The 16387-nt window shown below is 43.9% G+C and overlaps 1 protein-coding gene across 1 annotated transcript in view; it reads right to left on the minus strand.

Moving 5' to 3' along the window:
• Nucleotides 1-16387, minus strand: part of slc1a7a (solute carrier family 1 member 7a) — a 131046-nt gene that overhangs the window by 12089 nt on the left and 102570 nt on the right. The window contains exons 3-7 of the mRNA XM_014141283.2: nt 6080-6295; nt 2087-2129; nt 1153-1387; nt 716-815; nt 264-497 (exon numbers count right to left, since the gene is read on the minus strand). Of these exons, the coding sequence (XP_013996758.2) occupies nt 264-497; nt 716-815; nt 1153-1387; nt 2087-2129; nt 6080-6295 (828 nt within the window). The remainder of the gene's footprint in view (nt 1-263; nt 498-715; nt 816-1152; nt 1388-2086; nt 2130-6079; nt 6296-16387) is intronic.

The following is a 16387-nucleotide window of genomic DNA, read 5'->3' on the forward strand; positions in this document are numbered from 1 at the left end:
AGGGTTAGGGTTAAGGTAGGGTTAGAGTTGAGGCTAGGGTTAGGGTTAAGGTAGGGTTATAGTTGAGGCTAGGGTTAGGGTTAAGGTAGGGTTATAGTTGAGGCTAGGGTTAGGGTTAAGGTAGGGTTAGAGTTGAGGCTAGGGTTAGGGTTAAGGTAGGGTTAGAGTTGAGGCTAGGGTTAGGGTTAAGGTAGGGTTAGAGTTGAGGCTAGGGTTAGGGTTAAGGTAGGGTTAGAGTTAGATGTAGGGTTGTTGTTGTTTACCTGGAGGAGGTTGCCAGGGAGATGAGCAGGGCCTGCAGGATGCCCCTGATGTAGACGATGGGGCTCTTCTTGGTGATGAAGAAGTACATGGCCGGGAGGATGAAGAGACCATGGAGGATCAGGCCCATCACCACGGTGATGGCATAGAAACCCAGCTTCTTCCCCATGGCTGACGGGTCATCCATCTCTAGGATCTTACCGGCCACCAGGAACACGATGCCGAACGGGAAGTACCTGCAGTGGACCAGGAAGGTAGCGTTTTTTGTTTTGGTTCTTGTCATGGGAGACAGGATAGTTCTTGGACTGGCCCAGGTGATTGGCTGCGGTAGAATAGAATATTAACTATTTTGTTGACACTCCCGCACACATGACTATCTCAGCATGTTGTCTAATACGATGTTATTGAGAGGACATGTCTTTGGGTTGCTCTTCCCGTAAACTACAACTCTTACCAGATCACTATGGCGACAATCTTCAGGACAGCCTCGTTTAAACTCTGACAGAAGTTGACCAGGGCGCTGCCATTAGGCCCCATTCTACCCAGCATGATACCTAGACAACAACAACAACAACAACACATTGTGTTAGACTGAGACAGCATGGGCCAGATTGATTTGCTAAAGGTTTGTGATCAACATTGAGGAGAGAAAAAAAAGGCTAAATTAAAACTTAACTGTCACTCAGGCTGTGGCTGAAGGGAGGAACGATGGTTATACTGTCAACCGTAATGGCACTACAAGATAGTGTGCCTTGGTGAGTATGTGTGTCCGTGTGTGTGTCAGTGTGTTCGTGGAACTGTCCCTCATCCATAATGACACACACTACACGGTGTCTGGGGGGGGTGTTAGGGTTAGGGTTAGGGTTAGAGGTCAGTGGTGACGTCACTCACCCATTGTGGCGGAGAAGATGACGATCCCCAGGACGTTCATGCCGTCACTGGTCCCGGGCAGCGTGCGCATCTGGATGTCTGGCGGTGGCGTCAGGTCCAGGGAGAAGTTCTGGATGTCTGTTCCGTTGTCGTCTTGGACACCGTAGATATAGACCCTTCGGGTGGTGCTCTCCATCAGGGTGGCTGTCACCGTGGGTGGAGGGGTCTTCATGATGGGGATGCTCCTGGTACGGTACTAAACAGACCAGAGACATACAGTATACACTGAGTGTACAAAACATTAAGAACACCTGCTCTTTCCATGACATAGACTGACCACGTGAATCCAGGTGAAAGCTATGATCCCTTATTGATGTCACTTGTTAAATCCACTTCAAATCAGTGTAGATGAAGAGGAGGAAACAGGTTAAATAAGGATTTTTAAGCCTTGAGACAATTGAGCTATGGATTGTGTATGTGTGCCATTCAGAGGGTGAACGGGCAAGACCAAAGATTTTAGTGCCTTAGAATGGGGTATGGTAGTAGGTACCAGGTGCACCGGTTTGTGTGAAGAACTGCAATGCTGCAGCGCTGTATGTCATGGAAAGAGCAGGTGTTCATAATGTTTTGTATACTCGGTGTATGTACAGCATATACATTAATATCACTCTAACATGTCACGCACGTATAGATATACAAGCTATGCATGGGGATGGTACAGGTGTGAAACAGAGAGTTGGAATTTGTTAAAGAATCTGAATTGAATTCATTCCTGTCACTGTCACCCGAACGTTTGGTGAATTGGTTTGTCAAACATCCACAGACTTCGATTAAAATGATCTCATTATCTCATTCATATCCTTCTATTATAAACATGTTGTGCTTCACCACTCCTCCATAAACACTTCAGAAACGGAAACATTTCCATTTTACATGATAATGTCCTACTGCTTACCTGTTGGAAAGTTGCCTGGACCAAGTTGGCTGGGAACATGTTGCTAGAAGGGAAGAATATAGGAAAGTGTTAACCTCTAGAGCCAGCTGATTGGTTTCAGAAATGAACTAGAAAAGCATGATTCACAGTTACTGCATCAGACTAGACAATGCCTCTCTGATTACACCTTAGGCAATGGACAGGGCCTCAGACAGGTTCTATGCAGCCAGCCATCCAAATACTAATTTTATCTCATCAGAGCCAATGTTGTGCTCTCTAGCCATGCTAGGGCCTCATTGGTTAAGCCACTCTAGCCACACTAGGCCCTCATTGGCCAGGACTGTCTGACGTATGGTACTCAGTCGCCCACGCACACACGCACACACACACACACACACACACACACACACACACACACACACACACACACACACACACACACACACACACACACACACACACACACACACACACACACACACACACAGAAACAGTACACACACATCCACTGGCAGGATAGGTGAAGGAAGGAAGTCTCTAAAAGAGTCTTAGGGTTCATCCTGACAAACAGACAGACATGATCCCTCAGTCTGGCCTCATATACCATATTACCCTTTCTAGGTAGATAACAAACAGACAGACAGACAGACAGACAGACAGACAGACAGACAGACAGACAGACAGACAGACAGACAGACAGACAGACAGACAGACAGACAGACAGACAGACAGACAGACAGACAGACAGACAGACAGACAGACAGACAGACAGACAGACAGACAGACAGACAGACAGACAGACAGACAGACAGACAGACAGACATCCCTCAGTCTGGCCTCATATACCATAGCTGCCTGTCTAGCTAGATACATGAGGTTCTTCCACCTTGCTCAAAATGGCACGGTGGCAAAATACTGTTTCCCCCACATCACATCTATCACATCCATCTTTCATCAGTCAAGTTGTGTTAAAAACGTCACATTTCTTCCCCGTATAAATCAGATGACTGTTACCCTGTCTGCCTCAGTTTCTGGATGGAGGACAGCATATGAGAGGGAAGGTGCTACATACTGTGCTATATACTGTGTACACCTGAATGAACACCAGCTCTGCCAACTCAAAAGCATTGTCATTTAAAAGTAACAATCAGTCATGAATAAAATACGGTGAACGTCTGTCCTCAGTAGTAGTGATTGCCTTTGCTGTCTCTCACATGAGATCCCTGTTGTGTAGGTAAGGACCAGAGATCTGTGACTGGGAGCTGTGTAGGGCCATGGGTCTGTTGTGTAGGGCCATGGGTCTGTTGTATAGGGCCATGGGTCTGATATGTAGGGCCATAGCCCTGTTATGTTGGGCCATGGGTCTGTTATGTAGGGCCATGGGTCTGTTGTGTAGGGCCATTGGTCTGTTGTATAGGGCCATGGGTCTGTTGTGTAGGGCCATGGGTCTGTTATGTTGGGCCATGGGTCTGTTGTGTAGGGCCATGGGTCTGTTATGTAGGGCCATGGGTCTGTTATGTAGGGCCATGGGTCTGTTGTGTAGGGCCATGGGTCTGTTATGTAGGGCCATGGGTCTGTTATGTAGGGCCATGGGTCTGTTGTATAGGGCCATGGGTCTGTTATGTAGGGCCATGGGTCTGTTATGTTGGGCCATGGGTCTGTTGTGTAGGGCCATTGGTTTTTATATTTTTGGAAATCTCAGTGCAGCTCAAGCAATTTCTGCAACTGTCAACACATTCAAATGAATAGAGGACACGTACACGGGATGTGGATGTTGGGAATTTTGGGGAGGTGTGCCTTGCGCGGTCATGTTGTGCATCCCCCGTGTACGGTTTTCTCAGTGGGTCACAGAGGGACGCCAGACTATCACATCTCAGTGTCTGTCGACCCCCCTCCACCCCCCCATCCCCTCCACCCCATCCTCTTCACCCCTCCACCCCCATCCCCTCCACCCCTCCATCCCCTCCACCCCATCCTCTTCACCCTCCACCCCCCATCCCCTCCACCCCATCCTCTTCACCCCTCCACCCCCATCCCCTCCATCCCCCATCCCCTCCACCCCTCCATCCCCCCATCCCCTCCACCCCATCCCCTCCACCCCTCCATCCCCCCATCCCCTTCATCCCTCCACCCCTCCATCCCCCCCATCCCCTCCACCCCTCCATCCCCATCCCCTCCACCCTCCATCCCTCCATCCCCCCATCCCCTCCACCCCTCCATCCCCCATCCCCTCCACCCCTCCATCCCTCCATCCCCCATCCCCTCCACCCCTCCATCCCCTCCACCCCTCCATCCCTCCATCCCCCATCCCCTCCACCCCTCCATCCCTCCATCCCCCCATCCCCTCTACCCCTCCACCCCTTCACCCCTCCATCCCCATCCCTCAGCGTGAGCTTTGGTTGCGAATAGTATGAACTCTTATTCACTCCAGAAGTGATACCTCCTAGCCGTTGAGTTAGGAGCGGCCGCTGTAAACGTGGGCTAGGAAAGGACGGACGACGGATACAGTCTAACACACAACGACGATACTACAACGTATCCAATTTACCACCAGAGACATTCTTCCGAGGACAGGAAGATCTCTGTTGGGCAACACGGCCAGCATCTACGACCAACCTACCGAAGCGCAGCTCAGAGTAAATATTTATTGCATTTTCCTTTTACAAATGGGCGGTCATTTAGAATGCATAGGATACTGTATTTACAATAGCATAGCTTCTCCCATTGTTCCTCAGTCTTCCCGCTCTTTCACTCAAACCCAACCCACTTTCCTTTGTACAACCAGCCGTCATGTCGGCTCCGTCCACCAGGGACGTTTTCTGTATGACATAATTTGCATTCTGTGTATATGTAATTCTGTGTGATTATTTAAGTATTTAGTAAATAAATAATTAAACCAAAGTTTGTATTGCTGATTCAACTTGTTAGCCAGGGTTCGTGAAGATAACCAAGAATTTACAACTTTCAGATGAGACTGAAATAAGGTGACGATTAATATTGACTGCTATTGATGTAAAATATTACTAGGTCTTTAAGAGTTTATTCCGAAGATAACAGCTCTATAAACACTCTTTTGTGGTGCCCCGACTTTCTAGTTAATTACATTTAAATGATTAGCTTAATCAGGTATTATTAATTACAGAGAAAGGATTTTATAGAATAGCATGTCATATCACTTAATCCGGCATAGCCAAAGACAGACAACAGCTATATTGTAGCAAAGCATTTACCCTCAGAAACATTCTGTGTTGTTTATAATGATTATACATGAGTGGGTTGAAGTGACGAGATTATAGACCATGATAGTGATCCATTAGCTGGAGTGTTGACGCGGTGGCCTTGGATGGCAGAGCAACCAAGAGAGACCCTTTTAATAAAGCATTAGGGTATATTGAGGGCCATGGTTATTTGCTACATAGATAGCATCCCAAATGACACCCTATTCCCTTTATAGTGCACTACTCTTGACCAGGGCCCATAGTGCACTATAGAGTGCAATTTGGAACGCACAATGGTTATTATGAGGGTTGTTGTTGTTAAGAGATGAGATGAAGCTAAGAGCAGGAAGCCCCCTTAGCTTCCTGTTACAATCTCATTCGCATGCAGGCAAACACACACACAGTCTTGTCCCAAAAAATATTTTTCTCAAGCCTGCCTGAAACACAAAGGTCTCTTGTTGGGAGTCATGAATCTACAGTAGCCAGGTTAATGTGTAAGGCACTTGTAAACAAAATGTTGCTTTCATAAAAAAAAGTGCTATCTAAAATGACTTCATTGATTGAGCAGCAAAGCCATTCAATGTCAACAGTAGTAGAGTACAGAGGCTTGAAGAACAAATGATAAAGTCATATTCCTGTTTGAATATGTATTGAGTAAACAAATGTGTTTATTGTAAATGTGAATAATAAAAACCCTTGAACCTTCAATGTAGGCTGACTTTAGAACAATTCAATTACATTGGACACAACAACAAAGGTCAAAGGTAAATTTAATTATCTTCATCCTGTCTCTTACCGAATCAGATCAAGCAGGGCATCAGCGGAGCTCATGATTGGCTTGCCGCTGTCCTCGTTGTCCTCCTTCTGGGCGGCGCCACCGGGGTGGATGATGGTAACCATGAGGATGCCCACCACCACCGCCACGAAGGTGGTCCACAGATAGTAGGAGACGGTCATGATACCAAGGCGGCTGGAACACTTGGCATCCAGGGCTGCCAGCCCCGACATCAAACTAGAGAGAAGAACAGAATGGTTAGGAGGAAGGAGCCAGACTGATAATCCCAGAGAGAATAAGAGAAAAAAACAGAATGGTCATAATAAAACTGTAGACAGCGAGCCGAAAGAGAGAGAGATGGGTCGAAACAGAATGGGTCAGGAAAGAGAGAACTCAGTGGTAAAGGTTGTTGAAATGGTTAGCTACCTGCTGTTCTCTTCTGTATAGTGCATAGCGACATTCATGTTAAATGCACTTTTTAAATAATGTTTAATTTGAAAGCTTCTTTGAGAGCTTCAGCCATGGGGATTTTAGAAAAAGTTTGGTTTCAGTTAAGAGCATACATTTCTGACCACTAACTTTGCCGGGAAAATGTAATTGGCACACACATCAAATATACACAGAAACCGATAAAAATGGATTTATGACATAAACATGTAAGAGAGAGAAATAAGTCAAGAGATCCACCACTCAAAGCAAAGCGTAAAACCCTTGAGGACAAAATGTCCAACATTACAGCAACTTTACAACTTCCATCCCACCAAGGAACTCAACTTGGTAATAACTATTCATGTAATATTGAATCCCTGAGATTCTGTACTTGCTTTCCAGTCCTGGTTTTAAATACTATTTCAAGTCTTTCAAATATTTTGAGTGTTTGCTGTAGCCTGTCTGGGTGTGCAGTTCTGACACTATTCTATTGGTCCAGTAGGACAGACAAGCTCAATCAAGCAAAGATAAAGTATTTGAAATGATTTAAATCCAGGTCTGCTACTCTCAGTGAGATAGTGTGATAGATAGTGTGGTAGATAGTGTGGTAGATAGTGTGGTAGATAGTGTGGTAGATAGTGTGATAGATAGTGTGGTAGATAGTGTGATAGATAGTGTGTGTTGGAGTTGGTTGGAGCAACTCACTGGGTATAAAGACTGGGAATAACAAGATGGAGGGACGCTTACAGTTCTCTCCCAGTAGGTACGGAGGATGGAGGACAGGATAGGGACGTAACCCTGATTAACCCCGGTTAATACTGCTTTGTCCAAGCTGTGACCCCAGCACCTGCAGGATACCACAAGGTGGTTCCCACTTCTCAAACCAACCAACCGTGAGCAAAGTCCCTCTTAGTCAGAGTTATTAGACATATATTAGAACCAATCTCATTGGCTGGTTGAAACATCATCATGAATCATCATGAATCATCATAAATCCTCATGAATCATCATAAATCATCACGAATCATCATAAATCCTCATGAACCATCATGAATCATCATAAATCATCATGAATCATCATGAATCATCATGAATCATCATAAATCATCATGAATCTTCATGAATCATCATAAATCATCATAAATCTTCATAAATGATGGGCACTGCATTCATCGACCTCTGGTCTGCTCGCCTCCCTACCTCTGCGGAAGCACAGTTCCCGCTCAGCCCAGTAAAAACTGTTCGCTGCTCTGGCACCCCAATGGTGGAACAAGCTCCCTCACGACGCCAGGACAGCGGAGTCAATCACCACCTTCCGGAGACACCTGAAACCCCACCTCTTTAAGGAATACCTGGGATAGGATAAAGTAATCCTTCTAACCCTCCCCCCCCAAAAAAAAGATATAGATGTACTATTGTAAAGTGGTTGTTCCACTGGATATCATAAGGTGAATGCACCAATTTGTAAGTCGCTCTGGATAAGAGCGTCTGCTAAATGACGTAAATGTAAAATGTAAATGTAAATCCAACATCATTTTGCTCAACCAGCAGCCAGTTTCTCCATCTTTGATCAAATGACAACAACCAGGGTTTCTCTGGTCAAACAGCAACAATCATTACAAAACATGATGTTAGAGGTCATTGAAATAAATTGCAGATTCTTGAAGTCAGTCTGTCAGTATCGTCAAGCAACCTGTTACTAAACCAGAGAGACAGAGAAAGAGAGAAGCCTTTTACATAAGGAAAGGCCACAGATGTTTCTGAGCTGTGCGTGACTGTCTCCAGATATTCCCCATCAGAGCAGCCGGGTGGGCAGTTAGAGCAGACCAGTGGTGAATTAAACGTTGCTTCCTCCCCTCCTCCTCTCCTCTCTCCTCCTCTACTCCCCTCCTCTGCTCCCCTTTCCTCTCCTCCTCCTCTCCTCTCCTTTCCTCCTCTCCTCTCCACCTCCCCTCCTCTCCTCTCCTCCTCTCCTGTCCTCCTATCCTATCCTCTCCCCTCCTCTACTCTCCTCCCCTGCTACTTTTTCCTCTCATCTCCCCTCCTCTACTCCCCTCCTCTGCTCCTCCTCTCCTCCTCTCCTTTCCTCCTCTCCTCCTCCCCTCATCTACTCCCCTCCTCTGCTCCTCCTCTCCTTCTGTCCTTTCACACATAACATTAATCTGCCCCCAAAACAACCAGAGAAAAAGGGTTGCTGTTAAATCATGTCAAGAAAGGTCAGACCAAGTTCAGGAAAACAACAGAGACTATTTAGATAGGATTTTAGGTTTATCGCAGTAAGATGGTCATTCAGATTCAGATTAAATTTGATTCATGTAGCCTTCCCCAGTCTATCGCAGTAAGATGGTCATTCGGATTTCATTTGATTCATGTCGCCTTCCCCAGTCTATCGCAGTAAGATGGTCGTTCAGATTTCATTTGGTTCATGTAGCCTTCCCCAGTCTATCGCAGTAAGATGGTCATTCAGATTTCATTTGATTCATTTAGCCTTCCCCAGTCTATCGCAGTAAGATGGTCATTCAGATTTCATTTGATTCATGTAGCCTTCAAATCAAATCAAATTGAACTGGTCACATACACATGGTTAGCAGATGTTAATGTGAGTGTAGTGAAATGCTTGTGCTTCTAGTTCCTGCAGTGCAGTAATATCTAACAAGTAATCTAACAATTCCCAACAAGTACCTAATACACACAAATCTAAAGGGGTGAATGAGAATATGTACATATAAATATATGGATGAGCAATGGCTTAGCGGCATAGGCAAGCTGCACCTAGACGGTATAAAATACAGTATATACATATGATATGAGTAATGTAAGATATGTAAACATTATTAAAGCAGCATTATTTAAAGTGTCATTGTTTAAGTGACGAGTGATCCATTTATTAAAGTGGCCAGTGATTGAGTCTCAATGTAGGCAGCAGCCTCTCTGAGTTAGTGATGGCTGTTTAACAGTCTGATGGCCTTGAGATAGAAGCTGATTTCAGTCTCTCGGTCCCAGCTTTGATGTACCTGTACTGACCTCACCTTCTGGATGATAGCGGGGTGAACAGGCAGTGGCTCGGGTGGTTGTTGTCCTTGATGATCTTTTTGGCCTTCCTGTGACATCGGGTGCTGTAGGTGTCATGGAGGGCAGGTAGTTTGCCCCCAGTGATGCGTTGGGCAGGCCGTACCACCCTCTGGAGAGCCTTGTGGTTGAGGGTGGTGCAGTCGCCGTACCAGGTTGTGATACAGCCCGACAGGATGCTCTCGATTGTGCATCTGTAAAAGTTTGTCAGGGTTTTGGGTGACAAGCCAAATTTCTTCAGCCTCCTGAGTGGGTCTAGGGTGGCCAGTAAGGTGCAGGTGAAATGATCCTTGACTAGTCTCTCAAAGCACTTCATGATGACAGATGTGAGTGCTACGGGGCGGTAGTCATCTAGTTCAGCTATCTTTGCCTTCTTGGACACAGGAACAATGGTGGCCATCTTGAAGCATGTGGAGACAGCAGACTGGGATAGGGAGCGATTGAATATGTCCGTAAACACACCAGCCAGCTGGTCTGCGCATGCTCTGAGGACGCAGCAAGGGATGGCGTCTGGGCCAGCAGCCTTGCGAGGGTTAACACGTTAAAATGTTTTACTCACGTCGGCCACAGAGAAGGAGAGGTGAGGGCGCAGTCCTTGTTAGCGGGCCGCGACGGTGGCACTGTATTATCCTCAAAGTGGGCAAAGAAGGTGTTTAGTTTGTCTCGAAGCGTGATGTCGGTGTCCGTGACTTGGCAGGTTTTATTTTTGTAATCTGTGATTTACTGTAGACCCTGCCACATATGTCTCGTGTCTGAGCCGTTGAATTGCGACTCCACTTTGTCCCTGTACCGGCATTTTGCTTCTTTGATTGCCTTATGGAGGGAACAACTACACTGTTTATATTCAGCCATATTCCCAGACCTCTTTCCATGGTTAAATGTGGTGGTTCGCGCTTTCAATTTTGCGAGAATGCCACCATCCACGGTTTCTGGTTAGGGTAGGTTTTAATATTCACAGTGGGTACAACATCTCCAATGCTCTTCTTTATACACTCACTCACAGAGTCAGTGTACAGATCGATGTTGTTCTCTGAGGCTACACGGAACATATCCCAGTCCGCATGATCAAAACAATCTTGAAGCGTGGATTCCGATTGGTCAGACCAGCGTTGAATGGTTCTAGTCACTGGTACATCCTGTTTGAGTTTCTGCTTATAAGACGGTAGGAGCAAGATGGCGTCGGGGTTGGATTTGCCGAAGGGAGGACGGGGGAGGGCTTTGTATGCATCGTGGAAGTTAGAGTAGCATTGATCTAGTGTATTACCCCCACGTGTACTTTCTTGAAGCACCTTTAGCAGCGATTACAGCCTAGAGTCTTCTTGGGTATGACGCTACCTGTATTTGGGGAGTTTCTCCCATTCTTCTTTGCAGATCCCCTTAAGCTCTGTCAGGTTGGATGGGGAGCGTTGCTGCACAGATATTTTCTGGTCTCTCCAGAGATGTTAGATCGGGTTAAAGTCCGGGCTCTGGCTGGGCCACTCAAGGACATTCAGACTTGTCCCGAAGCCACTCCTGCGTTATCTTGGCTGTGTGGTTAGGGTCGTTGTTCTGTTGGAAGCTGAACCTTCGCCCCAGTATGAGGTCCTGAGTGCTCTGAAGCAGGTTTTCAGCAAGGATCACTCTATACTTTGCTCCGTTCATCTTTCCCTCGATCCTGACTAGTCTCCCTGCCTCTTAAAAACATCTCCACATGTTTCACAGTAGGGATGGTGCCAGGTTTCCTCCAGACGTGACGCTTTGCATTCAGGCAAAAGAGTTCAATCTTGGTTTCATCAGACCAGAGAATCTTGTAACACACGTTACTTTATAATAACACACATTACTAGACCACAATAACCCAGAGATGTCTCAGTGGGGGGGAGCGGTAAAATTCATCGGGTCTACCTGCACTTTAGTACAGAGTGACTTACAGGAAGTTCCGCTCAGGAGGGTCATGTTTAGGAGGCACAAAACAGAAGCTAGCATATTGAAAAGAAAGTTGTAGTGCTTGTACTTGTCCTCTTAGAACACTCAACGTACACTTTCTTTGAGGATACTATTATTTATTTGCAATACATTTGAATGTGTTCATTGTGCTTTATAAGGCATTATAATACAGGCTATAATCATTCAGAAGTATTTATGGCTCCTTATAGAGTATTTTGCTTACATGATGGATTATTTATTCACTGAGATATATTATCTGTTACGTATAGTCTCTCGTGACACATTTTCTCCAGCAGCATCCCAACATCAACATACGTGAAAATTGAGGATTTCTGTGTTTGGTGGGTCGGAAAGATGCACAACAAATGATGTCATCGGAAACACTTTTTTGTCATCTTCTGCTGTTTATGGTGATTTTATCTCTGAACCGGAAAAGGAAAGTACCAGATAATGTCAAAGTGTTTCCGAGATGATGTCATCGGAAACACTTATCTTGCTCAATCTTCCTCTTTCATTTTTATTACAAAACATCCAGCAGAAACATGCCTATTTCACATGCTGATGTCCCTTTAACACAGATTTGGTTCTGGGTGCTGTAATGATGTATAATTCTTATTTATGAGAACAGTTGTTGATGTTTTCTTCTCCTCTTTTCTCTGTGCCTTTTGAACAACCAACCTTCAGATGTCATTAACATGTACACTCACGATACAGCTCCCGTGAGCTCTAATAAGACAGACAAAAGCATTGGACTTCAGCCAGGCAGGGTCTCTGATTCATCCAGACTGGGGCCCAAATAACATCCAATTCCCCTCATAGTGCGCTATGGGTCCTGGTCAAACGTAGTGCACTATAAAGGGAATAGGGCTCTATTTGGAACGTAACCTTAGTCTACACAAGAGAGCCATTTGGTGATGACAGATACACACTCCTTCCACACGTGAACAATCTGTCCATGTGGTCACAAATGAAAGCAAATGCATTAATTAGAAGTCAATACATTTTCCATCTATGGTTTATCAGAGGTGTTGGGATGCAGAAAAAAATAGAAAGATACACATTGAAGTCAATGAGAAGAATACAAATCACCCAATGAACAATAAAGACTGCTACAGAGCTCATCAGACAACATAATTCATGGGTGACAAAAATGTAAGTAAATACGTTCATTAGATGTTAATTATTAAACTAAAGCAATAATACTCACAGCTGGAGGCATCACCCAGTTAAGTCTGCTCCAGAACTGATCAGAATTCTCATCGGTGGATTTCTCAAGGTCAAATACAACAGAGTTGGTGCCAGAGAGGCTCCAAGGTACGCCTGTGACTGATATTTCAAGAGTTTCATCTTGTGATAATTGTGATTGACAATTATCACAAATATAGCCCGGTTTCAGATAGTTTTGTGCTCTCTTGCCATAGACGTTTTGGCAAGACAGCGTCAACAGATTTTGGACCAGGCTAACACAAATATGCTGCTGGATGTGATTTTAGGCAAGCGCTGTTATCTTACTCACTACCTCTTTGTCCTGACAGAGAAGAACAACAGAAAAATGTCCTTTATGTTTCCCCAGTCAGCTAGGTAATAGTCTGCCCTTTGGCCTCTAACATAGGACCCCTGTTGGCCTTATGACACACACAGAAACATCACCTTTTGATTCCAACAGCAGAAGATTTCTGTCATCTCTGCTATTTCCTGTCAATCAGTATTGTATACAGTATAATATGCAAAAGCCCTGTCATCCATCATCAACATACAGGCAATTAAAACAAAAACTCCTTCTTGATGAAACAGTATTGGAATGTTCGATTGAGCCATCCTCAAGAGAGGACAAGCCCATGGAAATAAATAGCCTTCTGTGATAAGAGAGGTGTCAAAGATGAAAGGTCAAGGCGGGAAAGCCTCTATGTTCTTGGAAAAATATCAGTGAAGAGCAACGCAGAAGGGATTCATCACATCACCATGAAGACTTGACTGACTGACATAACAATGTTCTTACAACTGAGAGCAAAGCAGAGCAGATGTGGATTTTCCTCCATATGTCAATTGAATATATATGTTGTAAATATGTCAGAACGTGAGTCTTCTTAGAAATTAGAGCATATATTTTTGATAGAAATTAGAGCACTATTGTCTTCTAAGAAATTATAATAAACATATAAGTAGATTTTAGAATGCATGTCAGAATGTCGGAATGGTTGATGCAGTGACTTAGGAATAATGATGTATTCTTAAGTTGGAAGGAATGACCCCTCTGGGGATGTTAACACAGCACTGGCACTTTGTTTACATTAATCAGAATAAATGGTTCCAATATAAACACTCTACAGTAGTAGTAGTATCAACCATCTACAATAGTAGGAGTATCAACCCTCTACAGCAGAAGTAGCAGTATGTCACGCCATGACCTGACAGAGACAGTTTATTTCTCTAGGTTGTTAGGTCAGGGTGTGCATTCTATGGTTTATATTTCTATGTTTTGGCCAGGTATGGTTTCCAATCAGAGGCAGCTGTCTCTGATTGGGAACCATACTTAGGCAGCCCTTTCCCTCCTTGAGTTGTAGGATCTTATTTTTGTACTGCTTTGTAAAGCCTGCAAGACGTGACGGTCATTTTTCCATTGTTTATTATTTTGTTTAAGTGTTCAGATTTTAAAAAAAATATCAAGATGAACACATGCCACGTTACACCTTGGTCTACTCCTTTGGACAACCGTGACACAGTATCAACCCTCAACAGTAGTAGTAGTATCAAACCTCTACAGAAGTAGAAATAAGAACTCTCTACAGCAGAAGTAGAATCAACTCGCAACAGTAGTAGCAGTATCAACCCTCTACAGTAGTAGTAGTATCAACCCTCTACAGCAGTAGTAATATCAACCCTCTATAGTAGTAGTAGTAGTAGTAGTAGTAGATTTAACCCTCTACAGTAGCAGAAGTATCACTCCTATACAGCAGTAGTAGAATCAAACCTCTTCAGTAGGATCAACCCTCTACATTAGAAGTAGTTTCAACCCTCTACAGTAGTAGTAGCAGTATAAACCCTCTACAGTAGTAGTACTATAAACCCTCTACAGTAGTAGTAGTATAAACCCTCTACAGTAGTAGTAGTAGTATCAACCCTCTACAGTAGTAGTAGTATCAACCCTCTACAGTAGCAGTAGTAGTATCAACCCTCTACAGTAGCAGTAGTATAAACCCTCTACAGTAGCAGTAGTAGTTTCAACCCTCTACAGTAGTAGTAGTAGTATAAACCCTCTACAGTAGTAGTACTATAAACCCTCTACAGTAGTAGTAGTATAAACCCTCTACAGAAGCAGTAGCAGTATCAACCCTCTACAGTAGCAGTAGCAGTATCAACCCTCTACAGTAGCAGTAGTATTATCAACCCTCTACAGTAGTAGAAATACAAACCCTCTAAAGTAGTAGTAGTATCAAACCGCGACAGTAGTAGTAGCAGTATCAAACCTCTACAGTAGCAGTAGTATGAACCCTCTACAGTAGTAGTATCAACCCTCTACAGTAGTAGTAGTATCAACCCTCTACAGTAGTAGTATCAACCCTCTACAGTATTAGTAGTAGTAGTATCAACCCTCTACAGTATTAGTAGTAGTAGTATCAACCCTCTACAGTAGTAGTAGTAGTAGTATCAACCCTCTACAGTATTAGTAGGAGTAGTATCAACCCTCTACAGTTGTAGTAGTAGTAGTATCAACCCTCTACGGTAGTAGAAGTAGTATCAACCCTCTACAATAGTAGTAGTATCAATCCTCTACAGTACTAGTAGTAGTATCAACCCTCTACAGTAGAAGTAGTATCAACACTCTACAGAAGAAGCAGTAACAACCCTCTACAGAAGCAGTAGTATTATCAACCATCTACAGTAGTAGTAGTAGTATCAACCCACTAAAGCAGTAGTAGTACTATAAACCCTCTAAAGTAGAAGTAGTATCAACTCTCTACAGTAGTAGTAGTAGAATCAACCCTCTACAGTAGTAGTAGTAGTAGTAGTAGTATCAACCAGCTAAAGTAGCAGTAGTAGTAGTATCAACTATTTTAGTTGTAGTAGTTTCAACCCTCTAAATTAGCAGTTGTAGTAGTCTCAACCCCCTACATCAGTAGTAATAGTATCAACCCTCTACAGTAGTGGTAGTAGTATCAACCCTCTACAGTAGCAGTTGTAGTATCAACTCTCTAAAGTAGTATAAGTAGTATCAACCCTCTACATTAGTAATAGTTTCAACCCTCTACAGTAGTAGTAGTAGTAGTAGTAGTAGTATCAACCCACAACAGTAGTAGTAGTAGTAGTATCAAACCTCTACAGTGGTAGTAGTAGTATCAACTCTCTAAAGTAGTATCAACCCTCTACAGTAGTAGTAGTATCAACCCTCTACAGTAGTAGTAGTAGTATCAACCCTCTACGGCAGTAGAAGTAGTATCAACACTCTACAATAGTAGTAGTATCAACCCTCTACAGTACTAGTAGTAGTATCAACCCTCTACAGTAGAAGTAGTATCAACACTCTACAGAAGAAGCAGTAACAACCCTCTACAGAAGCAGTAGTATTATCAACCCTCTACAGTTGTAGTGGTACCAACCCTCTACATTTGTAGTGGTACCAACCCTCTACAGTGGTAGTAGTAGAATCAAAGCTCCACAGAAGTAGAAATGTTATCAACCATCTACAGTAGTAGTAGTAGTATCAACCCACTAAAGCAGTAGAAATACTATAAACCCTCTAAAGTAGAAGTAGTATCAACTCTCTACAGTAGTAGTAGTAGAATCAACCCTCTACAGTAGTAGTAGTAGTAGTAGGATCAACCAGCTAAAGTAGCAGTAGTAGTAGTATCAACCATTTTAGTTGTAGTAGTTTCAATCCTCTAAATTAGCAGTTGTAGTAGTCTC

This window comes from Salmo salar, chromosome ssa14 (genome assembly GCF_905237065.1).
Source record: "Salmo salar chromosome ssa14, Ssal_v3.1, whole genome shotgun sequence".
NCBI classification, from domain to species: Eukaryota; Metazoa; Chordata; class Actinopteri; order Salmoniformes; family Salmonidae; genus Salmo; species Salmo salar.